This window comes from Anomaloglossus baeobatrachus, chromosome 1 (assembly GCF_048569485.1).
Source record: "Anomaloglossus baeobatrachus isolate aAnoBae1 chromosome 1, aAnoBae1.hap1, whole genome shotgun sequence".
Lineage (NCBI taxonomy): Eukaryota > Metazoa > Chordata > Amphibia > Anura > Aromobatidae > Anomaloglossus > Anomaloglossus baeobatrachus.
The window spans coordinates 543,226,767-543,254,621 of NC_134353.1; the positions used below are offsets into that span (position 1 = coordinate 543,226,767).

A 27,855-nucleotide genomic window follows, 5' to 3' on the forward strand; every position below is an offset into this window, starting at 1 on the left:
GGTTGCTGCATTCAGAAAAAAGGGCATTGTTGGATGAGGCCCTGCCATAAATTTCCTTTTTTCTCTTCCTTTAACAGATCAGAAAACAAAAATAATTATACAGCTCTGGCAAAAATTAAGAGACCACTGCAAAATTTTCAGTTTCTCTGATTTTTCTCTTTATAGATATATTTTTGAGTAAAATATAATTGTTATTTTATTCTATAAACTACTGACAACATGTCTCTGAATTTCCAAGGAATAAATTTTGTATTTATTTTTTGAAAATAAGAAATGGGCAAAGTAACAAAAAAAGTTTTGCTTTCAGACCTCAAATAATGCAAAGAAAACAAGTTCATAATCATTTAGAAACAACAATACTAATGTTTTAACTCAGGAAGAGTTCAGAAATCAATATTTTCTGGAATAACCATGATTTTTAATCACAACTTTCATGCGTCTTGGCATGCTTTCCACCAGTATTTCATACTGCTTTTGGGTGACCTTATGCCACTCCTGGTACAAAAATGTAAGCAGTTCTTCTTTGTTTGATGACTTGTGACTATCCATCTTCCTCTTGATTACATTCCAGAGGTTTTCAATGGGGTTCAGGTCTGGAGATTGGGATTGCCATGACAGTGACCTACAAAAGGAATGGCAAATGGCAACTGGGGTGAAGTGCACGGCAAGAACAGTTTGTAACAGGCTCCTAGAGGCAGGGATCAAGTCATGTAAAGCTAGAAAAAAAGCCTTTCATCAATGAGAAGCACAGGAGAGCCAGGCTGAAGTTTGCCAAAGACCATAAGGATTAGACCATAGAGGACTGGAGTAACGTAATCTTCTCTGATGAGTCTTATTTTCAGCTTTGTCCAACACCGTCTAATGGTTTGACGGAGACCTGGAGAGGCATAGAAGCCACAGTATCTTGCGCTCACAGTGAAATTTGGTGGAGGATCGGTGATGATCTGGGGATGCTTCAGCAAGGCTGGAATTGGGCAGATTAATCTTTGCGAAGGACGTATGACTCAAGCCACATACAAGGTTATCCTGGAAAAACAGTTGCTTCCTTCTGCTCAGGCAATGTTCCCCAACTCTGAGGACTGTTTTTTCCAGCAGGACAATGTGCCATGCCACACAGCTAGGTCAATAAATGTGTGGATGAAGGACCACCACATCAAAACCCTGTCATGGCCAGCCCAATCTCCAGACCTGAACCCCATTGAAAACCTCTGGAATGTAATCAAGAGGAAGATGGATAGTCACAAGCCATCAAACAAAGAACTGATTATATTTTTGCACCATGAGTGGCATAAGGTCACCCAAAACAGTGTGAAAGACTGGTGGAAAGCATGCCAAGAGGCAAGAAAGCTGTGATTAAAAATCATGGTTATTCCACAAAATATTGATTTCTGAACTTTTCCTGAGTTAAGACATAAGTATTGTTGTTTCTAAATGATTATGAACTTGTTTTCTTTGTATTATTATTATTTTGACCATTTCTCATTTTCAGAAAATAAATACAAAATGTATTCCTTGGAAATTCTGAGACATGTTATCAGTAGTTTATAATAAACTACAAAATAAAAGAACAATTTATATTTTACTCAAAAATATACCTATAAAGAGAAAAATCAGAAAAACTGAAAATTTTGCAGTAATCTCTTAATTTTTGCCAGAGCTGTATCAACTTAGCAAAACAAAAAATAATAATTGCTGACTATGTTGCATCAGTGAATGATTTTTTATTTGTAATATCATTTGGTCATTTATCGCACCTCCCCATGCTCCAGCCATGTATCCTGACATGAAAAACGATTCAAAGTGCACTTACTATTAGCTTCTATTCCTGCCCTACACTAATCATACAGATCAGTGCCAGGTAGAAATTAGGAGAGAAATCTGCGGCCATTAGTTCTCACTGTGATAGGAAGCTGAAATCAATCTTCACATAGCATTCAGCTTCTCCTTGTACCCTGTAGTGATCATGCAGATTAGTGCCAGGGAGAGTGAGAACTTTATGGCTAGGCATGTCCGCAAAGAACTCTCAATGATAAGGGACAGCGATTCATGACCGCTTCTGCTTGATCATTAAAGAAAATGTTCAAGGGGTCTGACAAAGTCATCCCCTGAATACAAACTACGAACATCTATTGCTCTTTATGTTCACATGTGACAACTCAACCTCATCTTAATGGGCCTTTCTCAAATGTACAACAGTTTAATGGGACTGAAATGTCATATGCAAACATGAAGTTGAATAAATGGTTATACAAACAGATAAATACATGTGCAGCACATTGACATATGTACACATACTGTACATAAGTATATATGATTGTACAGTGACAATCAAAAGGGTAACAATGTTCTTAACTTTTGACTTTCAGGCTCCATATCTCAATATCCATTACAACTTTGAAAGTGAGACTACCATCATTTTATAGACAATCATCTTGGCTGTCTCATACATAAATTTGACTTGCAACTATTTAGCATATGATTAATTATGCAGATTCTTGTCATGTTACTGCATTATTACTGTTTTGTTTATGATGTTTGAACAAAAATTATTTCTAAATACAACAAATTACAACCTGTTTTCACATTCCCTAATAGCTCAGTGTTTTATTAGGTTGATTCCCATGCAAATGCTCACTGGTTCGAATCAAGGAGCAGCCATGAAGATTTCCCAAGAAAAGAGAACAGCATCTTCCAGCTCATCAATAGCGGTCTCTGAGCCAAGAAAATTGCAAACTGCATTATGTGAGTTCCATGACAGTTGGAAGAATATGAAATGAAGTCCATCCATCCATTCAAAAGCCAAGAGGTGGACGTTCAGGCAAAATATCGTAATCAACAAGTCGGTTCATCAAAAGGTCTATCAGTTCTGGTGAGACAAACATGGCAGTGTAGGTGGCTTGTATGCTTTGTAATAATGAGATCACAGACGTTCATGCAAGCAACGACTTACACAAGTCTAGAATGGTGGCCTGAAAAAAGGTGAAGAAGCCTTCACTCCAATATCATCATAAGAAGCATCGGCTCGAGTTTGCAAAAAAGGACGAAAAGTGGCCAGTAAAAGATTGGAAAGAGGTGACTTGGAGCAATGAGTCGAAAGTCAATAGACTAGACTCTGATGGGTGCAAATGGGTCTGGAAGAAACGAGGGAAAAAGGGGCTAACGGATCAAGAAATAGAAGGAACTGTAAGTTCGGTAGAGGAAGCCTGATGATATGGGATTGTTTCATAGCCAAATGCGTAAGATACGGTACTTGACCAAGATCGATAGTGGTCTTAATGCTGAGTTATATGTGTGTATCCTACAAGACAAGTTACTTTAAGCAAAGGAGGAACAGGAGTTATGTTCAGATCTAATATATTTATTTAGCATAAATCAAGGACGGTGGTGAGTAACAACACACAAACAATGAATTGAAATAGAATTTTGGAGCAGCGTACTGGAACACAGAACTTTTCCCAGATCAAATAATGCAGTGCATATTAGTATATCCTATTTACAAAAGTAATTAGATAAGTTATTTTGTACACTCGAGTACCATGGGTATGAAAAGGACGACAGTTTTCCAGCAGGACAACGACCCAAAGCATTCATCGAGATTGATGAAGAAATGGTTCAATGACAGTGAATTAGAGGTACTGAATTGGCCCCCACAGTCCCCAGACCTCAACCCAATCGATCACTTGTGAGTAGAGGTGAAGGAAAAGCTGTATACATACCCAAGTGAGACAACCAGTATGCTCCAACATTGGGACAGTGTCAGAGTTCCGGGATTTCCAGTTTTCTTCTGAAGGATCTTGCCCTTTGTTAACATGGAGTTTTCTGTTCTGTTGCCCTTCTTCCTGTTCATCTGTTTAAAAGCCCGCCCCTAAGCTTAGTCTAGTTGCCTGAGTATACTGCTTCCTGTCTACTCCTGCCCTGCTGCTCTTGGTTCCTGTTTGCTATTTGGATCCTGTTGAAACACCCGACACCGGCTCTTGACTTCACCTGGTCTCATCAAGCTGTGCCCGGACTCCGTCTGCCGTCTCTGGTCGGCACTTCTGCCCGGTTCCTTCCGTTTCATATCCACTCTAGGACTCACATCACGTACGGACATTTTTGGACTATACCTGTTGCCCTTTCGTGTCCCGGCTGCTGCGCATTTAGGCCTTCTGGGGTGATCGCCAGACAGTCCCTGTATAGGGGTTCGCTCCTGGTGGTTTCCCTGGGGGAGTCCGGTGCGCGGCCCCGGGAATTCCCCTTTGCTCTGAACCTGGCAGGTATTTACTGTGTTTATGTTCTACTGTGTTTATGTTCTGTTCTGTGTAGATATTGTTGGTTGCATATTATAAACGTCTTTGCACCAAGAACCCGTCTCTGGTTGTCATTGCCCTAACGCAATCGAAATCCTCAGTTCATACAATAGTATTACAGACGGATAGAAGAGATCCAGGGTCAGATTTTGGTCAAGACATGCTTAAGTCTGATCAAACGCATGCCATAAGAATTCAAGCAGTGTTGAAAGCCAAAGGTGGATTTACAAAATATAACAAAATAATAAAAAGTTTGATTTTTAGGAGAAAAACATTAACAATGGAGTGACATGACAAAAATCTGCATATCTAAAGGCCCCGTTACACGCAAAACATCGCTAACGAGATATTGCTGGGGTCACGGAATTTGTGACGCACATCCGGCGTCGTTAGCGACGTTGTTGCGTGTGACACCTATGAGCGACCACTAATGATCCAAAAAGCGGCAAAGATCGTTGATTGTTGACACGTCGTTCCTTTCCCAAATATCGTTGCTCATTTGGGACGCAGGTTGTTCGTCGTTCCTAAGGCAGCACACATCGCTGGGAACAACGAACAGCAGTGTTCCTGCGTCCTTCGGCAACGAGGTCGGAGTGACGTTAATTCGGCTGCTCTCCACCCCTCCACTTCTATTGGTGGCCCGCTGTGTAACGTCGCTGTTACGCCACACGAACCGCCCCCTTAAATTTGTTCGCCGGCCACAGCGACGTCGTTCGGAAGGTATGTGCGTGTGGCGCGTACTAGTGATTTTGTTTGCCACAGGCAAAGATTTGCTCATGACACACGCACAACGGGGGCGGGTGCAATCGCAGGGTGTAAAGCAGCCTTAATCCTACCCTAAATAGTTGCAAGTCAAATTTATGTATGAGATAGCCAAGATGGTTGTCTATAAAATGAAGGTAGTCTCACTCTCAAAGCTGTAGTGGATGGCAACATATGGAGACTGAAAGACAAAAGTTCAAAACATTGTTACCCTGAAGCTTGTCAGTGTACATAGATGTAAGGTGCCGAACATAGTAGTGGAGCAATAACTAACAGATTTTTCTCTGTTTTCTATGTAGTACAGCCTCCTACATCTGCAGCCTGACTTTTAAGCTTCTATATGGAGCTACAACAGTCTCATAGCTCTATTGTAACTGCAAAGGGGGAGTAGGTTATAGCCCTTGAATACTGCCTAGAGAAGAGTAAGCTGAGAGGCTTTGGATGTAATAAAAAACTGGCAGCATGCTCTGCACAGGATTGGAGCTGATGGGTGGCACCTCCTAACCTCTTATAGAGCTATTGGCACTCACAGAAATTTATGAGCAACCTCATATATAGTACAGCCATTGCACTGTGTCATGTGCTGCCCTTGTGAGGGTGCAGCCTTCTCCAGGCTCAGGCGCCCTACAAAGGAGCACAGTCTGAGTCTGTGATCACTTATATAGTGCCATCCAATTCCGCAGTGCTCTACAGACATCATCTCTGTTTCCAATGGGGCTCAGTCTAAATTCTCTGTCAGTATGTCTTGGAGCAGATAGTGAATCATGTTCTCATATTCTGTAATTGTCATAGCCTTCTGCACCTAGTCAGTACAGTCATTGGAAATCATGGCAAATAATACAATAATTCAATTACAATAGTATTGAATTTAATAAAAAGTTTAATCTTCACGTTAGCATTAAAATATTAATAAGTTCATACAATGTGGCTATGAGATGTAACTTTCCTATTGACATTTAAATAACCCTTCAAAACTACTGATTTACATTTGTTGTTCGAAAATTTTATATTAATGTCCTATTCTTAAGGGTACTTTACACGCTGCGATATCGGTACCGATATCGCTAGCGAGCATACTCCGCCCCTGTCGGTTGTGCATCACGGGCAAATCGCTGCCCGTGGCGCACAACATCGCAAACACCCGTCACATGGACTTACCTTCTCTGCGACGTTGCTGTTGCCGGCGAACCGCCTCCTTTCTTAGGGGGGCGGTTCGTGCGGCGTCACAGCGACGTCACACAGCAGCCGTCCAATAGCAGAGGAGGGACGGAGATGAGAGGCTGGAACATGCCGCCCACCTCCTTCCTTCCTTATTGCCAGTGGACGGAGGTAAGGAGATGTTCGTCGCTCCTGCGGTGTCACACATAGCGATGTGTGATGCCGCAGGAAAGAGGAACAACATCGCTACTGACCAGACAACAATTTTTCATAAATAAACGACCTCTCTCAGACAAACGATTTTTGCCTCTTTTGCGATCGTTTAAGGTCGCTCCAGCCTGTCATACGCTGCGATGTCGTTAATGACGCCGGATGTGCGTCACAAACACCGTGATCCCGACGATATATCGTTAGGATGTTGCAGCGTGTAAATGGCCCTTTAGTATAGGTCATCAATAAATGATGGATTTGGATTTGACGTCCAGCACCCATATCAATCAGTTGTTCCCGATGCTGGCAATGGCCGCATATGCTTAGGCTGCTTTCACACTTGCGTTCAGTGCACTCCGCCGCTATGGAGAATAGCGCAGTCCGTTAACGCACTGCGCTATTCTCCATAGACTTGTATTGACGATGCACTGTAACACAAGTGTCTGCATTGCATCCACTGGACGACGTTGAGTCGTTATTTTGACGCAGCGTCGGGAGGAGGGAACGCTACATGTAGCATTTTTTGGGTCGTTAAAATAACGCACCTTGACGGATTCCGTTAGAATCCGCCAAGGTGTCTAATGATTGTCTATGGTGGCGGATTCCGCTGCAATGCGCGGATTTCGTGACGTTCTACTAAGCATGCTCAGCATGTCCAGCAGAACGATCTAAATCGTTTAAAATCACTCCTGGTCTCTATATCTCTCACTGTCGGTCGGTCTCTCCCTCTCACCCCCTTTCTCATACTCACCGATCAATGGCGCGGCGCTGCACAGCTGTCACATTGCTATGGCGGCTTTTCCTGCTTTTGAAAATGCTGAAAATGCTGGCCGCTCATTATTCCATTTTCTATTCCCTCCTTCCCCCACCCACCGGCGCCTATGATTGGTTGCAGTCGCCCCCACGCTGAGTGACAGCTGTCTCACTGCAACCAATCACAGCCACTGGTGGGCGGGTCTATGTAGTGCAGTACAATAAATAAATAATTAAAAAAAAAACAGCGTGCGGTCCCCCCCAATTTTGATACCAGCCAAGATAAAGCCACATGGCTGAAGGCTTTTCATTCTCAGGATGGGAAACCCCAGGTTATGAGGAGCCCCCCAGCCTAAAAATATCAGCCAGCAGCCGCCCGGAATTGCCGCATCCATTAGATGCAACAGTCCCGGGACTCTACCCGGCTCATCCCGAATTGCCCTGGTGCGGTGGCAATCGGGGTAATAAGGAGTTAATGGCAGCAGCCCATAGCTGCCACTAAGTCCTAGGTTAATCATGGCAGGCGTCTATGAGACACCTCCAATGATTAACCTGTAAGTGAAAGTAAATAAACACAAACACTAGAAAATATCCTTTATTTGGAATAAAAGATGAAAAAACACCCTCTTTCACCACTTTATTAATCCCCAAATACCCCTCCAGGTCCGGCATCATCCACACGATGTCACATGGCGCATCCAGCTCTGCTACATGAAGCTGACAGGAGTGGCCATAGAACACGACCGCTCTCTATCAGCTTCACGCAGCAACTGAAGTGAGCTGCGCGATCAGCTGTGCCCTCATTCAGGTTACCCGCAGCCACCGCTCTCAGGTGGAGGACTTCAGCTGTGGCCGTGGGGATTTGCGGTCACCTCTCTCTCTCTCTATCTCTCTCTCTCTCTCTCCTCCTGACCACAAATCTCCTTTCTCGGCAAAACCTTAAAAAAAAAAAACACAAAAAAAAACGTTCTTCCACAGGAGTCCGTTACCTTTATTAGCACACTATTTGCAACGCATCCGTCACATGCGTTACACAACGCACTGTAACGGATGCCTCACAACGCAAGTGTGAAAGCAGACTTATTTATGGAGCTGCATAGCACAGCTCCAACAGGTGTACAGTTAGGTCCAGAAATATTTGGACAGTGACACAATTTTCGCGAGTTGGGCTCTGCATGCCACCACATTGGATTTGAAATGAAACCTCTACAACAGAATTCAAGTGCAGATTGTAACGTTTAATTTGAAGGTTTGAACAAAAATATCTGATAGAAATTGTAGGAATTGTACACATTTCTCTACAAACACTCCACATTTTAGGAGGTCAAAAGTAATTGGACAAATAAACCAAACCCAAACAAAATATTTTTATTTTCAATATTTTGTTGCGAATCCTTTGGAGGCAAGCACTGCCTTAAGTCTGGAACCCATGGACATCACCAAACGCTGGGTTTCCTCCTTCTTAATGCTTTGCCAGGCCTTTACAGCCGCAGCCTTCAGGTCTTGCTTGTTTGTGGGTCTTTCCGTCTTAAGTCTGGATTTGAGCAAGTGAAATGCATGCTCAATTGGGTTAAGATCTGGTGATTGACTTGGCCATTGCAGAATGTTCCACTTTTTTGCACTCATGAACTCCTGGGTAGCTTTGGCTGTATGCTTGGGGTCATTGTCCATCTGTACTATGAAGCGCCGTCCGATCAACTTTGCGGCATTTGGCTGAATCTGGGCTGAAAGTATATCCCGGTACACTTCAGAATTCATCCGGCTACTCTTGTCTGCTGTTATGTCATCAATAAACACAAGTGACCCAGTGCCATTGAAAGCCATGCATGCCCATGCCATCACGTTGCCTCCACCATGTTTTACAGAGGATGTGGTGTGCCTTGGATCATGTGCCGTTCCCTTTCTTCTCCAAACTTTTTTCTTCCCATAATTCTGGTACAGGTTGATCTTTGTCTCATCTGTCCATAGAATACTTTTCCAGAACTGAGCTGGCTTCATGAGGTGTTTTTCAGCAAATTTAACTCTGGCCTGTCTATTTTTGGAATTGATGAATGGTTTGCATCTAGATGTGAACCCTTTGTATTTACTTTCATGGAGTCTTCTCTTTACTGTTGACTTAGAGACAGATACACCTACTTCACTGATAGTGTTCTGGACTTCAGTTGATGTTGTGAACGGGTTCTTCTTCACCAAAGAAAGTATGCGGCGATCATCCACCACTGTTGTCATCCGTGGACGCCCAGGCCTTTTTGAGTTCCCAAGCTCACCAGTCAATTCCTTTTTTCTCAGAATGTACCCGACTGTTGATTTTGCTACTCCAAGCATGTCTGCTATCTCTCTGATGGATTTTTTCTTTTTTTTCAGCCTCAGGATGTTCTGCTTCACCTCAATTGAGAGTTCCTTAGACCGCATGCTGTCTGGTCACAGCAACAGCTTCCAAATGCAAAACCACACACCTGTAATCAACCCCAGACCTTTTAACCACTTCATTGATTACAGGTTAACAAGGGAGACGCCTTCAGAGTTAATTGCAGCCCTTTGAGTCCCTTGTCCAATTACTTTTGGTCCCTTGAAAAAGAGGAGGCTATGCATTACAGAGCTATGATTCCTAAACCCTTTCTCCGATTTGGATGTGAAAACTCTCATATTGCAGCTGGGAGTGTGCACTTTCAGCCCATATTACATATATAATTGTATTTCTGAACATGTTTTTGTAAACAGCTAAAATAACAAAACTTGTGTCACTGTCCAAATATTTCTGGACCTAACTGTATAGAGGCCACAGCCAGGGAGGACATGTAGTATACAGCATTGGCCACTATATAATTGATAGAAAGCTGCAGTATGCAGCTACGCAACTGAGCATCCGACTGGCACTAGGAACAGCTGATCGGTGGTGGTGTTGGGTGTTACACCCTAAACCGATCAGATATTGATGACCTACCTTAAGAATAGGTCATTAAAATAAAAGTCCCAGACAACGACTTTAATATTCTATTGTCTAAGTTTCTAAAATGTATAGAAATTCAAACAATATTTTAATCCATTTCTTTAATTTTATAAATTATTGCATAATGAAAAGTTATATGGCTTTGTAATGTGCTTTGAGATGGATTCATTAATCGTTGCGTTGCACACACTCTTCTGAATGAAGGGGTATGCTGACTGAATTAGGCACCTCTGTTAATTGGTGTGTACCGCCATCAGAAATGAACTCCAGTCTGGAACAGTAGTACATTTCTGTAATAAGTTACGCCTCTAAAATGGTGTAACTTTTGTTGACTCTGATGGTTAGGGGTAGCCACGCGCTAAGTTCATATTGGTGTAGCTATCCGGGACTACAGACTCTGATGGGTGCAAATGGGTCTGGAAGAAACGAGGGAAAAAGGGGCTAACGGATCAAGAAATAGAAGGAACTGTAAGTTCGGTAGAGGAAGCCTGATGATATGGGATTGTTTCATAGCCAAATGCGTAAGATACGGTACTTGACCAAGATCGATAGTGGTCTTAATGCTGAGTTATATGTGTGTATCCTACAAGACAAGTTACTTTAAGCAAAGGAGGAACAGGAGTTATGTTCAGATCTAATATATTTATTTAGCATAAATCAAGGACGGTGGTGAGTAACAACACACAAACAATGAATTGAAATAGAATTTTGGAGCAGCGTACTGGAACACAGAACTTTTCCCAGATCAAATAATGCAGTGCATATTAGTATATCCTATTTACAAAAGTAATTAGATAAGTTATTTTGTACACTCGAGTACCATGGGTATGAAAAGGACGACAGTTTTCCAGCAGGACAACGACCCAAAGCATTCATCGAGATTGATGAAGAAATGGTTCAATGACAGTGAATTAGAGGTACTGAATTGGCCCCCACAGTCCCCAGACCTCAACCCAATCGATCACTTGTGAGTAGAGGTGAAGGAAAAGCTGTATACATACCCAAGTGAGACAACCAGTATGCTCCAACATTGGGACAGTGTCAGAGTTCCGGGATTTCCAGTTTTCTTCTGAAGGATCTTGCCCTTTGTTAACATGGAGTTTTCTGTTCTGTTGCCCTTCTTCCTGTTCATCTGTTTAAAAGCCCGCCCCTAAGCTTAGTCTAGTTGCCTGAGTATACTGCTTCCTGTCTACTCCTGCCCTGCTGCTCTTGGTTCCTGTTTGCTATTTGGATCCTGTTGAAACACCCGACACCGGCTCTTGACTTCACCTGGTCTCATCAAGCTGTGCCCGGACTCCGTCTGCCGTCTCTGGTCGGCACTTCTGCCCGGTTCCTTCCGTTTCATAGCCACTCTAGGACTCACATCACGTACGGACATTTTTGGACTATACCTGTTGCCCTTTCATGTCCCGGCTGCTGCGCATTTAGGCCTTCTGGGGTGATCGCCAGACAGTCCCTGTATAGGGGTTCGCTCCTGGTGGTTTCCCTGGGGGAGTCCGGTGCGCGGCCCCGGGAATTCCCCTTTGCTCTGAACCTGGCAGGTATTTACTGTGTTTATGTTCTACTGTGTTTATGTTCTGTTCTGTGTAGATATTGTTGGTTGCATATTATAAACGTCTTTGCACCAAGAACCCGTCTCTGGTTGTCATTGCCCTAACGCAATCGAAATCCTCAGTTCATACAATAGTATTACAGACGGATAGAAGAGATCCAGGGTCAGATTTTGGTCAAGACATGCTTAAGTCTGATCAAACGCATGCCATAAGAATTCAAGCAGTGTTGAAAGCCAAAGGTGGATTTACAAAATATAACAAAATAATAAAAAGTTTGATTTTTAGGAGAAAAACATTAACAATGGAGTGACATGACAAAAATCTGCATATCTAAAGGCCCCGTTACACGCAAAACATCGCTAACGAGATATTGCTGGGGTCACGGAATTTGTGACGCACATCCGGCGTCGTTAGCGACGTTGTTGCGTGTGACACCTATGAGCGACCACTAATGATCCAAAAAGCGGCAAAGATCGTTGATTGTTGACACGTCGTTCCTTTCCCAAATATCGTTGCTCATTTGGGACGCAGGTTGTTCGTCGTTCCTAAGGCAGCACACATCGCTGGGAACAACGAACAGCAGTGTTCCTGCGTCCTTCGGCAACGAGGTCGGAGTGACGTTAATTCGGCTGCTCTCCACCCCTCCACTTCTATTGGTGGCCCGCTGTGTAACGTCGCTGTTACGCCACACGAACCGCCCCCTTAAATTTGTTCGCCGGCCACAGCGACGTCGTTCGGAAGGTATGTGCGTGTGGCGCGTACTAGCGATTTTGTTTGCCACAGGCAAAGATTTGCTCGTGACACACGCACAACGGGGGCGGGTGCAATCGCAGCGTGTAAAGCAGCCTTAATCCTACCCTAAATAGTTGCAAGTCAAATTTATGTATGAGATAGCCAAGATGGTTGTCTATAAAATGAAGGTAGTCTCACTCTCAAAGCTGTAGTGGATGGCAACATATGGAGACTGAAAGACAAAAGTTCAAAACATTGTTACCCTGAAGCTTGTCAGTGTACATAGATGTAAGGTGCCGAACATAGTAGTGGAGCAATAACTAACAGATTTTTCTCTGTTTTCTATGTAGTACAGCCTCCTACATCTGCAGCCTGACTTTTAAGCTTCTATATGGAGCTACAACAGTCTCATAGCTCTATTGTAACTGCAAAGGGGGAGTAGGTTATAGCCCTTGAATACTGCCTAGAGAAGAGTAAGCTGAGAGGCTTTGGATGTAATAAAAAACTGGCAGCATGCTCTGCACAGGATTGGAGCTGATGGGTGGCACCTCCTAACCTCTTATAGAGCTATTGGCACTCACAGAAATTTATGAGCAACCTCATATATAGTACAGCCATTGCACTGTGTCATGTGCTGCCCTTGTGAGGCTGCAGCCTTCTTCAGGCTCAGGCGCCCTACAAAGGAGCAAAGTCTGAGTCTGTGATCACTTATATAGTGCCATCCAATTCCGCAGTGCTCTACAGACATCATCTCTGTTTCCAATGGGGCTCAGTCTAAATTCTCTGTCAGTATGTCTTGGAGCAGATAGTGAATCATGTTCTCATATTCTGTAATTGTCATAGCCTTCTGCACCTAGTCAGTACAGTCATTGGAAATCATGGCAAATAATACAATAATTCAATTACAATAGTATTGAATTTAATAAAAAGTTTAATCTTCACGTTAGCATTAAAATATTAATAAGTTCATACAATGTGGCTATGAGATGTAACTTTCCTATTGACATTTAAATAACCCTTCAAAACTACTGATTTACATTTGTTGTTCGAAAATTTTATATTAATGTCCTATTCTTAAGGGTACTTTACACGCTGCGATATCGGTACCGATATCGCTAGCGAGCATACTCCGCCCCTGTCGGTTGTGCATCACGGGCAAATCGCTGCCCGTGGCGCACAACATCGCTAACACCCGTCACATGGACTTACCTTCTCTGCGACGTTGCTGTTGCCGGCGAACCGCCTCCTTTCTTAGGGGGGCGGTTCGTGCGGCGTCACAGCGACGTCACACAGCAGCCGTCCAATAGCAGAGGAGGGACGGAGATGAGAGGCTGGAACATGCCGCCCACCTCCTTCCTTCCTTATTGCCAGTGGACGGAGGTAAGGAGATGTTCGTCGCTCCTGCGGTGTCACACATAGCGATGTGTGATGCCGCAGGAAAGAGGAACAACATCGCTACTGACCAGACAACAATTTTTCATAAATAAACGACCTCTCTCAGACAAACGATTTTTGCCTCTTTTGCGATCGTTTAAGGTCGCTCCAGCCTGTCATACGCTGCGATGTCGTTAATGACGCCGGATGTGCGTCACAAACACCGTGATCCCGACGATATATCGTTAGCGATGTCGCAGCGTGTAAATGGCCCTTTAGTATAGGTCATCAATAAATGATGGATTTGGATTTGACGTCCAGCACCCATATCAATCAGTTGTTCCCGATGCTGGCAATGGCCGCATATGCTTAGGCTGCTTTCACACTTGCGTTCAGTGCACTCCGCCGCTATGGAGAATAGCGCAGTCCGTTAACGCACTGCGCTATTCTCCATAGACTTGTATTGACGATGCACTGTAACACAAGTGTCTGCATTGCATCCACTGGACGATGTTGAGTCGTTATTTTGACGCAGCGTCGGGAGGAGGGAACGCTACATGTAGCATTTTTTGGGTTGTTAAAATAACGCACCTTGACGGATTCCGTTAGAATCCGCCAAGGTGTCTAATGATTGTCTATGGTGGCGGATTCCGCTGCAATGCGCGGATTTCGTGACGTTCTACTAAGCATGCTCAGCATGTCCAGCAGAACGATCTAAATCGTTTAAAATCACTCCTGGTCTCTATATCTCTCACTGTCGGTCGGTCTCTCCCTCTCACCCCCTTTCTCATACTCACCGATCAATGGCGCGGCGCTGCACAGCTGTCACATTGCTATGGCGGCTTTTCCTGCTTTTGAAAATGCTGAAAATGCTGGCCGCTCATTATTCCATTTTCTATTCCCTCCTTCCCCCACCCACCGGCGCCTATGATTGGTTGCAGTCGCCCCCACGCTGAGTGACAGCTGTCTCACTGCAACCAATCACAGCCACTGGTGGGCGGGTCTATGTAGTGCAGTACAATAAATAAATAATTAAAAAAAAAACAGCGTGCGGTCCCCCCCAATTTTGATACCAGCCAAGATAAAGCCACATGGCTGAAGGCTTTTCATTCTCAGGATGGGAAACCCCAGGTTATGAGGAGCCCCCCAGCCTAAAAATATCAGCCAGCAGCCGCCCGGAATTGCCGCATCCATTAGATGCAACAGTCCCGGGACTCTACCCGGCTCATCCCGAATTGCCCTGGTGCGGTGGCAATCGGGGTAATAAGGAGTTAATGGCAGCAGCCCATAGCTGCCACTAAGTCCTAGGTTAATCATGGCAGGCGTCTATGAGACACCTCCAATGATTAACCTGTAAGTGAAAGTAAATAAACACAAACACTAGAAAATATCCTTTATTTGGAATAAAAGATGAAAAAACACCCTCTTTCACCACTTTATTAATCCCCAAATACCCCTCCAGGTCCGGCATCATCCACACGATGTCACATGGCGCATCCAGCTCTGCTACATGAAGCTGACAGGAGTGGCCATAGAACACGACCGCTCTCTATCAGCTTCACGCAGCAACTGAAGTGAGCTGCGCGATCAGCTGTGCCCTCATTCAGGTTACCCGCAGCCACCGCTCTCAGGTGGAGGACTTCAGCTGTGGCCGTGGGGATTTGCGGTCACCTCTCTCTCTCTATCTCTCTCTCTCTCTCCTCCTGACCACAAATCTCCTTTCTCGGCAAAACCTTAAAAGAAAAAAACACAAAAAAAAACGTTCTTCCACAGGAGTCCGTTACCTTTATTAGCACACTATTTGCAACGCATCCGTCACATGCGTTACACAACGCACTGTGACGGATGCCTCACAACGCAAGTGTGAAAGCAGACTTATTTATGGAGCTGCATAGCACAGCTCCAACAGGTGTACAGTTAGGTCCAGAAATATTTGGACAGTGACACAATTTTCGCGAGTTGGGCTCTGCATGCCACCACATTGGATTTGAAATGAAACCTCTACAACAGAATTCAAGTGCAGATTGTAACGTTTAATTTGAAGGTTTGAACAAAAATATCTGATAGAAATTGTAGGAATTGTACACATTTCTTTACAAACACTCCACATTTTAGGAGGTCAAAAGTAATTGGACAAATAAACCAAACCCAAACAAAATATTTTTATTTTCAATATTTTGTTGCGAATCCTTTGGAGGCAAGCACTGCCTTAAGTCTGGAACCCATGGACATCACCAAACGCTGGGTTTCCTCCTTCTTAATGCTTTGCTAGGCCTTTACAGCCGCAGCCTTCAGGTCTTGCTTGTTTGTGGGTCTTTCCGTCTTAAGTCTGGATTTGAGCAAGTGAAATGCATGCTCAATTGGGTTAAGATCTGGTGATTGACTTGGCCATTGCAGAATGTTCCACTTTTTTGCACTCATGAACTCCTGGGTAGCTTTGGCTGTATGCTTGGGGTCATTGTCCATCTGTACTATGAAGCGCCGTCCGATCAACTTTGCGGCATTTGGCTGAATCTGGGCTGAAAGTATATCCCGGTACACTTCAGAATTCATCCGGCTACTCTTGTCTGCTGTTATGTCATCAATAAACACAAGTGACCTAGTGCCATTGAAAGCCATGCATGCCCATGCCATCACGTTGCCTCCACCATGTTTTACAGAGGATGTGGTGTGCCTTGGATCATGTGCCGTTCCCTTTCTTCTCCAAACTTTTTTCTTCCCATAATTCTGGTACAGGTTGATCTTTGTCTCATCTGTCCATAGAATACTTTTCCAGAACTGAGCTGGCTTCATGAGGTGTTTTTCAGCAAATTTAACTCTGGCCTGTCTATTTTTGGAATTGATGAATGGTTTGCATCTAGATGTGAACCCTTTGTATTTACTTTCATGGAGTCTTCTCTTTACTGTTGACTTAGAGACAGATACACCTACTTCACTGATAGTGTTCTGGACTTCAGTTGATGTTGTGAACGGGTTCTTCTTCACCAAAGAAAGTATGCGGCGATCATCCACCACTGTTGTCATCCGTGGACGCCCAGGCCTTTTTGAGTTCCCAAGCTCACCAGTCAATTCCTTTTTTCTCAGAATGTACCCGACTGTTGATTTTGCTACTCCAAGCATGTCTGCTATCTCTCTGATGGATTTTTTCTTTTTTTTCAGCCTCAGGATGTTCTGCTTCACCTCAATTGAGAGTTCCTTAGACCGCATGCTGTCTGGTCACAGCAACAGCTTCCAAATGCAAAACCACACACCTGTAATCAACCCCAGACCTTTTAACTACTTCATTGATTACAGGTTAACAAGGGAGACGCCTTCAGAGTTAATTGCAGCCCTTTGAGTCCCTTGTCCAATTACTTTTGGTCCCTTGAAAAAGAGGAGGCTATGCATTACAGAGCTATGATTCCTAAACCCTTTCTCCGATTTGGATGTGAAAACTCTCATATTGCAGCTGGGAGTGTGCACTTTCAGCCCATATTACATATATAATTGTATTTCTGAACATGTTTTTGTAAACAGCTAAAATAACAAAACTTGTGTCACTGTCCAAATATTTCTGGACCTAACTGTATAGAGGCCACAGCCAGGGAGGACATGTAGTATACAGCATTGGCCACTATATAATTGATAGAAAGCTGCAGTATGCAGCTACGCAACTGAGCATCCGACTGGCACTAGGAACAGCTGATCGGTGGTGGTGTTGGGTGTTACACCCTAAACCGATCAGATATTGATGACCTACCTTAAGAATAGGTCATTAAAATAAAAGTCCCAGACAACGACTTTAATATTCTATTGTCTAAGTTTCTAAAATGTATAGAAATTCAAACAATATTTTAATCCATTTCTTTTATTTTATAAATTATTGCATAATGAAAAGTTATATGGCTTTGTAATGTGCTTTGAGATGGATTCATTAATCGTTGCGTTGCACACACTCTTCTGAATGAAGGGGTATGCTGACTGAATTAGGCACCTCTGTTAATTGGTGTGTACCGCCATCAGAAATGAACTCCAGTCTGGAACAGTAGTACATTTCTGTAATAAGTTACGCCTCTAAAATGGTGTAACTTTTGTTGACTCTGATGGTTAGGGGTAGCCACGCGCTAAGTTCATATTGGTGTAGCTATCCGGGACTAACCTGAAAATGCCAAAAAGTCTCAATATTTTTCCGCCACTTCCGAGTTTATGCAAAATTGTGATGTTTGTAGTCTATTTATTTAATCAGTCCAAAGTGAAATGTAACAATAACTCCAGACCTTCATCAGACACACAGATTGCTAAAGACAGATGTTGAGCAATGTAGTAGCGCTTCAGAGAATGCTATCACCATCACTATGAGGATAGCGCTTTTCAGTATTTTTTTAGTTTGTTTTTTTAAAATCTAACATATGTTTCCATTTTTTTTTATTTTTGGAACATTAGTCGCCTCACTCATTTACAACTAATTGACAGGAATATTATATTTTCTGGTAGCAAATAATCTCTGATTGTATAAAGCTACATATCTTGTGTTTTACCTGATATTTCAGCCCTTTTTATGCCATTCTGATTTTGTTTCAGGACTGCTGGGGGAAACCAAGAAAGCATGGAAATTAGAGTACCCCCAAAAAATTTAGAGGACACCTTTGACAACATGAAACATGTGGATGAAAGAACAATAGATGCTTCCCAACAAACTAGAACCTCATGTTTTAAAAATTTTATGGTGACCAAAAAGGAATAACTACTTCTGGAGATGTGACTAGGATTTCCTCAAAAAAGGAACAACTCGTTACCACGCACAGAAAGCTGCTTTTAGGACTTTTTTCCAAGCACTGGTACTCTTGCAGGTGTATGTATATAGTTAGCATTCTTTTATTTAAAGAAGGAACCGAGTTGCTCGGAGATATCACTACGTATTTTGTTTGTTCATACTTTTTTTTTTACTTTAGTAATGCAGGACTACGTGATGCTAAACTCTGGTGCAGGAATTTCCTGTAGGAATAACTTAATACGATGTGACAAAGAAAATATTACCGCTTCGGGACATCTTTTTCATACCAGCTTTCCATACTGTTGCAACAGTACTAAAGACGATAGTTACAGTTTTCCTAGTTTACTGCAGTGGTCACCAAAATTCCTAGTACCTCAAGAAAAAAAATGTTTCAAGGGAATTCTCAGCATTTACCCAGGCTGCTTTTCCAGGCGGATGAATGTCGAGGAGGCTTATGGGAATAGAGAACAAAATAGTCAAGATGTCTTTCTTGATAATCTTTTCACGAGCTTTGTCTTAAAATACTGTGACTATTTTTTTTTATATATAGATATATACATATGTAAATTATAAATTTAAAAAAAGTTAAAAAAAAAACATGAAATGCTAGGAATCTGTTTGTGAATTATCATTTTTTTTAGGAAATGGTAGGTTATTCCAGTCTGTTTTCTTGCTGACTGTTTGGCAGATCCGCCAAGCCATTTCCTTTTAGTACTTTAATAAATAAAAACAGCACAATTCTGAGATGACCAATGGAAATTGGTGCTGTAATATGGTGTTTTTATGAATTTTTAGCCATTTATACAAGCTTACCTGATATTTAAGCTACTACACATTTCTTTGAAATGGTCTAATACATTTCAAGCCTTTGTTTTCAGGCCCTTAATGCTCAAGAGATAAAGGCAGAAATATTGAAGAACAAATACCAAAAAATAATTTGTTAATACACAACAAGTCTTCTAACCCTACATATATGCAGCACATACATCTTAATTGATATTTCCGAAGTTACCAGATACGACCCATCAATACGTATACAATTCCTTTATGATCTATTTGATGTAAAATGTAGATTTCTTTCCCTTGTAATATACAGTATGTTGCACTTTTTCTTAGAAATTTTTGAAGTTTTGGTTTTTTTTATATATATATTATTATTATTGTTATACTTCCAATTTAAGTAATGTTCATCCAACTGTTAGCATGGAACTCATTCTTGAGTTGCTGTAATATAATCCCCTACCTCATTCCTTCTCTGTGAACGGTAAGCATTTCATGTTTACCCCACTGGATCTTTGTAAAATAAATTTAGTGTTTTGGAAAGTTGGCATAAAATCATTATATATAGAATATATAATGCATCATTTTAGGCTGACTTTCAAAATGAATAATTTATACTTGAGAACCACAATAACATTGTACTTAGTAGGAAAATGAAAATCTTTGTAGATATGTCTGAAGACGTGAAAAAAAGTGGTTTTATTCACATCATTCTGTCCGATTCTACAATTTTTCTAGCACAGTTTTGAAAATTGTCAATGACCACAAAGTTTTCTTTGCACTTGCTTTCTACACTATTCATATAACTGTGATCTAAAGCGGTTGACCATGAAGTGAATATCTTTTTTTTTTCCCAAAACAGTTTCACATTTGCTCATCTGGTATTGCAGCACAGCTACAATGAAATGTGTGGGATAGCTGCAATGTCAATCATGACCTGTGGACAGATGTGTGCTGTGTTTGGGAGAAAGCATCCATGTTTTCTGATGTGTGACAACTATAGATGGGCGAATAGTAACTATTTGTGTTTGGATTATTCATAAGTACTATTCTGGTATTCGTCACGACTAACAAAACTAATGCAAGTCAATGGGGTACCTGAGCAGTTTCCTTGCCATGATGAATACTGGAATAGTACTCGGTATTCGGCAACCATTATCCGAACACAAATAGTTAGTATTCATAAATCTCTAATGACAACCTCAATACAGAAGCATTCACAAGAATTTTTCATTGGCTAAACCTTTGTTCCAGCACTACTCAGGTCCTCTTCTCCATCCTGTCACTGAATATTCGTCTTTCTGGATCACTCTGGGGTTTATTTGTGAGCCGTAAGTATTTTACTTGTTCTGACTCTCAATTGACTTACACTGTAAAAGCAACTTTTGGCTGATACATAAACTCCATTGTGATCCGGCAAGTTTGAATTTCAGTCACGTTAGTGAGAAGAGGACCAGAGCAGCGCTGAGTATTTTATTGCACTTACACTACACAACACATGTATTTAGAAAGGTTTAGCTATTAAATACATTTCTTGGGAGTGCTTCTGTAAGGCAGATCCCTGGCAGAATGATATTTGTATCGAGGTAATCAGGGCCTTATTTAAGCAGTATGTATCTGACAACAAAGGTTATCTCGCAACTAAACATTTTGTGAAGTAATTTGAGGTTTACTTGGTTTCATGGGAAAACTGTTTCACCATTTATGTCCTGTGTCTCCTCCAGTTCCCGGCTGCACGTTCAGAAATGTTACTGTGCCACAAGGGGTTTCTGATTACAAGCAGCAATTTCCAAACAACTTGATATTGTATGAGGAATCTTTTTCAACACTGAAACTTGCAAATGCTAATTGGCCTTTTCTCAAGCTCCTTGTACCTGATGTACAAATGGAGTAGTTACCAAAAATGAGTTGTGATGTATGTTATTCACTACTTTATTTTTTAAGTAACTTGTAAATATTGTAATCCATTGCAGTTTGCTTTGCTAACCTCTTAATTAAACAATGGGACCATTATCCTTTTCAACAATTTGTCATTTCCTTTATTGTCTTTCTTTATTGTTTAAAAAATGTACTGCATTATATATACATAGAATAGCCTGAATATTAACACCACCTGCCTAGTATCGAAAAGGTCTTCTTTGTGCCACCAAAACAGCTATTATTCCTCAAAACCATGGAACATGTCCTACCTGACAACAAAGATATTAGCAGCAGAAACATAAAACGGCTTTTCCACATTCAGGAAAGTGGACCCCCAAACTCTAAAATACCTAAAATAACAAAGCAAGTGCTTACAAACCCTTTGTCCGACGCTTGTTTCTCGCCACAGCTCAGATCTTGTTATTTTGGCTGGAACACTGATGTCACATTGACAGCATATATCACCACTGTAACTAATCACTGCTCCCTGCGGCTTATGCAGTCTACCTCTACACAGCCACTGAGCTAGGGAACTGTTTTCAATAATATAACTAACTGTTCATAATTGAGTATTAAAGAATTTATAAAGGAATACGTTTCGTGAACTGACTTGATAGAATGGCAGCATCCATTACAGTACTGTTATGAAATTCAGTAAGCTCTACAGAACGACCTATTCTTTCAGAAATGCTAAATTGTCCATTAGTTTTCCATTTTTCTAATAGTCTTCTTAATAAAGCTGTTTTCTAGTCATTTCAAGTGAAATATTTAAATGTAAATACAAAATATTTCATATCGCTTGAATAGAGGCTCATAAACCGTACTGTATGCCAATTTTGAACATTGCCATGTCCATTGTTCGATGGCACACTAGCATAATATGCATAATGCATGAAGAGTTCATAATGTACACAATGCTTAAAGGCTGCATTTGACATGTATACTGTGCTTTGAAAAATTTTTAATACCCCATGCAATTAAATGTATTTGATAGGGTTTTTATATGATATACCAACACAAAGAAGCAAGTATTTGTGAAGTGTTAAGGAAATGATACATGGCTTTCAAAATATTTTAAAAATATAAATTTGGAAATTGTGATGTGCATTTGTATTCAGCCTCTTGTAGTCTGATACCCGTAAATAAAATCCTCAGTGACCAAATGCCTCCAAGAGCCACCTAATTAGTAAATTGAGTCCACCTGTGTGTAAATTAATTTTAATATAACTACACCTGTTCGGTGAAGGCCTCAGATATTTAAGAACATTAGGGATCAAACAACATCATGAAAACCAAGGAACACACCAAAAAAGTCAGAGATAATGGTAACTCTGGAGGAGCTGCAGACATTCACAGTTCAGGTGGGAGAATCTGAGCATGGGACAATTATTTGTCGTATACTCCACAAATCTGGCTCTTGTGGATCAGTGGCAAGAAGAAAGTAAAGCCATAAGAAGTCTTGCATGCAGTTTGCAAAAATTCATGTAGAGGACACAGCTAGCATATGGAAAAAGATACATTGGTCAGATGAGACCAAGGTAACACTTTTTGGGCTAAATTTTAAACTCTGTATGTATGACGGAAAACTAACACAACATCACCCTGAATACACCATCCCCAACATCAAACATGGTGGTAGAGAGCATCATGCTGTTGAGATGCTTTTCCTCAGCAGGCACATGGAAGCTGGGCAAAGTTGAATGGGAGATGGATGGAGCTAAATACAGGGCAATCCTGGAGAAAAAAACCTTTACCAAAAGAAAAAAACTAAAATAACGAAGTTTTGGCTTAAAGACATATTGGTACAAAAATATTTATTAAGTGATAATCAAATACATATCATAATAAAAACAATTACATAAACCATTCAAAAGACTAAATTTCGAAAAGCATCAAACTGAGGTGCAGATGGTAGATGGTGTACCCGATCATTGGTGGTGCAGGTAATATATTAAGGAGTCTCACAAGAGAATTTGAAATCACAGTGGCAGTTCAATATATAATTTAACAAAATCTAGACAAAGTTAAAAATAGTGTTAGGCTGTCAACCACTAACTTACCCATGTGAGCAGTAATCCCACATGAACACCACCAATACCCCACTCCAACATGCATTTCGCTCTTGCCGTGTATTGGTTTTTCAGGGAGAGGTTCCTGGGGGAAAACCTGTTTGAGGATTCAAAGGACTTGCGACTGGGGCACAGATTATACCTTCCAGCAGGACAGCAACCCTACACATACTGCCAGAGCCACAGTGGAATGGTTTAGATCAAAGCACATTCATGTGGGTAAATGGTCCAGTCATAGTCCACACCTAAATCCCATTAAGATTCTGTCGCAAAACATGAGAAAACTGCTTTTCACCGACGCTCTCCATCCATTCTCACTGAGATAGAGCTATTTTGCAAAGAAGAATGGGCAAAATATCAGTCTCTAGATGTACAAAGATGGTAGAAATATACCCCAAAAGAATTGCAGCAGTGATTTCAATGAATGGTGGTCCTACAAAGTATTGACTCGGAGAGGCTCATTAGAAATGCACATCACAATTTTCAGATTTCTCTTTGTAAAATATTTAGAAAACCACATATCGTTTCCTTTACACTTCACAAATATAGTCATTGCCAAACGTGTTGGCAGCCTTAAAGTGAATCCAAAAAGTTAAGTATTTCTCCTAAAAAATTATTTAAAATGTTTTGTCATATACATGTTTATTTCCTTTGGGTATATTAGAACAACACAAAACAAAAACGTAAAAAAGGCAAATTGGATATAATTTCACACAAAACTCAAAGAAAGGGCCTGACAAAATTGCTAGCACCTTGAGTTAATATTTGGTTTCACACTCTTTGGAATAAATAACTGCACTAAACCGCTTCCTATAACCGTTAATAAGCTTCTTACACCTCTCAACTGGAATTTTGGACCACTCTTCTGTTGCAAACTGCTCAAGGTATTTCATATTGGAAGATGGTTTCTCCTAACAGCAATTTTAAGATCTCTCCATAGATGATCAATGGGATTTACATCCGGACCCATCACTGACCACTGCAACTCCACTCCAACATTGTTTCCATCCATTTCTGAGTATTTTGTGAACTATGCTTGGGGCCACTGTCCTACTGGAAGGTTAATGAACTAAGATACAAACCCAGCTTTCTGACACTGGGCACTATAATGTGACCCAAAATCCTTTGGTAATCTTCAGAGTTCATGATACCTTGCACACAGTCAAGGCACCCCATGCAAGAGGCAGCAAAACAACTCCATTATCTGAAACAGAACAAACAACTCCAAATTCTGATTCACGTGTAATGTTTTCCCATTAGACTGAGGGTGGAACGCCAAATGAATTAGATAGTTTAATCCCTAACTGAGAGCAGAAAGCTCTCCAAAAGTTCACAATAAACTGAGTTCCTCCATCAGAGAAAATATTGGAGGGGACTCCGTGAGCTTTGACAATCTCATGAATAAACACCTGGGCTAAAGTCTTGGCATTAGGTAATGACGGTAAGGCTATAAAATTTGTCATCTTAGAAAATGTATCCACCACCACCAAAATAACCGTATTACCAGCAAAGCAAGCTAAATCCATAATAAAGTCTATGGAACTGTCTGTCCAATGTTACTAAGGACACTCAAAGGCTGTAAACATCCCGAAGGACGAGAGTGAGATGCCTTCGAGAGTCTACAGGTAGCAAACATGGACATATAGGATAACACATTCCTCCTAATTCTGTGCCAGCAAAAGCAACATAATATGAGATCCAGAGTACCTTTGAACCCAGCATGACCTACCAGGACAGAATCATGATGCTCCCCAAAAACCTTAAGACGAAGATTTAGGGAACAAATTACTTGTCCACCGGAACACCAGATGGCGCATCACCTTGAGTCTTAACAATCTCAGATTCCACGTCAGTATTGAGCACCGACATCACTACTCCCTTCTGAAGAATGGGGACCAATTTCTTACAGAGTCCCCTCCGGATAACTATTGGACAAATTAACAGCTTTAAATTTTTTGAACCAGGGCGATAATTAAAAAAAGAAACCGACTCAATGTAAAGAAGGTTTTTATAGTCGGTAATTACTGCAACAGGATGAGTAGCTCCCTCCAGAAAATGTCACCATTCATCAAACTCTAACTTAATTGCCAGTAATTCCCTGTTACCAATATCGTAATTACGTTTGGCTGAAGATAACTTATTAGAAGAGAAGGCACAAGGACGCAGTTTACCAAGAAACAGAATTTGAGACAATGCAGCTCCCACCCTCACTTCTAACGCACCAACCTACACCGTAAAAAGTTGAGATATATTAGGCTGTATCAATAAGGGTGCTGAAGAGAAGCACTTCTTAAGACAGCTGAAAGCATATAAAGCCCCCTTAGTCCATCGAAAGAAGTCAATACCCTTCTTAGTAATGTCAGTAGGTGGTCTTGATAAAGCAGAGAAATTCTTAATAAATTTCCAATTATACCGTCAAGAAACAAACCCTTAAAAATCGATAAACTTTATTATTCATTAACCATAGAAAAAGTGCACATTAAAAACATATGTATAGACTCAAAATTCACAGAAGGGTCCCCGGGCAAATTCCCTAATCTCCCCCTTCCTAACTGTGGGGGTTGGCACCCTACTCAGATCACATCGTGGCGCCCCCACTCAAACATAGACTGGCCCTTACAGACCCTATACTGACCACTTATTAGTGCTACCCAACTCATGTAGGGCCTTAAAAAATACACCATGATTCACATGCATATCAGGGTACTGCCAGGAGGGTGTCACAAATAGAAATTATTATCTCTCAAAGTATGATATATAGCTCCTCCATTATCTGGTGAGTCCAGGTGTGATATTATATTCATCCACTGATGAGTTTTTTGTTAAAGCGTACAGTCTATTTTTGCTATGCAGCAGACTTAAATATACTCAATAGGTAAGGTGGCCTGATAGCCACTGCTCCGCCGTATGTTGTGGCTCTCTGTCCAACACTCCGCCATAAATTATGGCTCTCTGCCCAACGCGTTTCTCCTACTGGAACTTTATTGGATCGGAGGTTCATCAGGGGCTGTCCAAAGTTAAGTCATACGGAAAACAGGATGGTGTTCATATCATCAATATTTTATTCCGACCTCCAATAAGGTAGATCATATGGAAAACAGGATGGTGTTCATATCATCAATGTTTCATTCTGACATCCAATAAGGTACTTTCAAAAGTTATAAAGTTCCAGGAGGAGAAACGCGTCGGGAAGAGAGCCATAATTTATGGTGGAGTGTTGGACAGAGAGGCACAACATACAGCGGAGTGTTGGCTATTAGGCCGCCTTATGTGTTCATTTATTGACTGGATAGGAAACTGTGAAAAAACAAAGCGCAATAGGGTCTTACCCCAACAATGGAAGGGGGTAAAAAGGAGTATCACACTCACCTCTGATGGTTGTGCCAGTCACAACCACTATATAAGCATGTAAGAATCCGGGTCCAGGCAGTAGCCCCAAGGAAAGCTGATAACAGAGAGTAATAGAGGAAGGGTCTAAAATCCGCGCCAAGGACTCAATGGATCCAATGAAGAGATTAATGCTTCTTTTAATATCATGCACAGGTCTACGCGTTTCAGGAGTCGCAGCTCCCTTCTTCAGGACAACAGACAGAAAAACATCAAATCTGTTACAATGGGGATTGTGCAGTTTAAAAGCATGCATTGACGTCATGGGACCACCCATCACAGAAAAAAACCCAAATTGCAGGCGGGATCATGATCATTCTAGACTCCTGTGACGTTATAGTGAACATTGGAAAATAGGATTGTAATCAAACAAATACGTGAAATCCTAATTAAATACATGCAACTGATCTGATTTCTTATCATAGGAACAACGTGCAGAAAAATATGAAAAATAAAAGGTTCATACAGACCTAAGGCAGAAATCTAGGTTTTATCCCCTGCAGAGTAAAGGTCACCACCTTAAAACTTTTAGCGATCTCGTGTTGAATGACTTCAAAAAATTGACTAGTTCTAGTAACATTAATATTTCCAATCTTAATTCAGAGGAGAAAAAAGGTCTCCGGTCCCTCAGAAACAATCATGAACTGATCATCAGAAGCGCTGATAAGGGGGGAGGTATAGTGCTACAAGATCGAGAAACATATATTAAAGAAGCATTAAGAAATCTTTCGAACCCGTCACATTACAAAGTAGTAGGGATGGAAGAATATAATAAAGCGGTTATTTATTACCAGGTACTCATACAACCAGCTGTGGATATGAGGATACTCAATAAAAACGAAAAAGCGTTCTTGGAGATTGACAGTCCCAGAATGGCTTTTTATTACGATTTACCAAAAATTCACAATAGCTTAATTGACCCCCCAGGGAGACCTATTATATCAGGGATAAACTCACTCACAGGTAATCTAGCCGCCTATATAGACGATATAATGCAGGTCCATGTACTTAATCTGAGAAGTTATTTACGTGACTCTACACAGCTTATCAATATAATCAAGGATATCGAATGGAAGGATTCATACTGTTTCATTTCACTTGATATAACTGCATTGTATACCAATATTGTTCATGATCTTGGACTTGAGCGTTTTAAACAATTTCT

At 41.3% G+C, this 27,855-nt stretch overlaps 1 protein-coding gene across 3 annotated transcripts in view; it reads left to right on the forward strand.

The window, feature by feature from the left end:
• Positions 1-22,424, forward strand: part of ZNF462 (zinc finger protein 462) — a 137,953-nt gene extending 115,529 nt beyond the window's left edge. For 2 of the 3 annotated variants that reach the window (XM_075316664.1, XM_075316670.1), the window contains exon 14: positions 18,342-22,424. In XM_075316664.1, the coding sequence (XP_075172779.1) occupies positions 18,342-18,504 (163 nt within the window). In that variant the 3' untranslated portion in view covers positions 18,505-22,424. The remainder of the gene's footprint in view (positions 1-18,341) is intronic. The other variant, XM_075316676.1, reaches the window with a different exon arrangement.
• Positions 22,425-27,855: the final 5,431 nt, after the last annotated feature.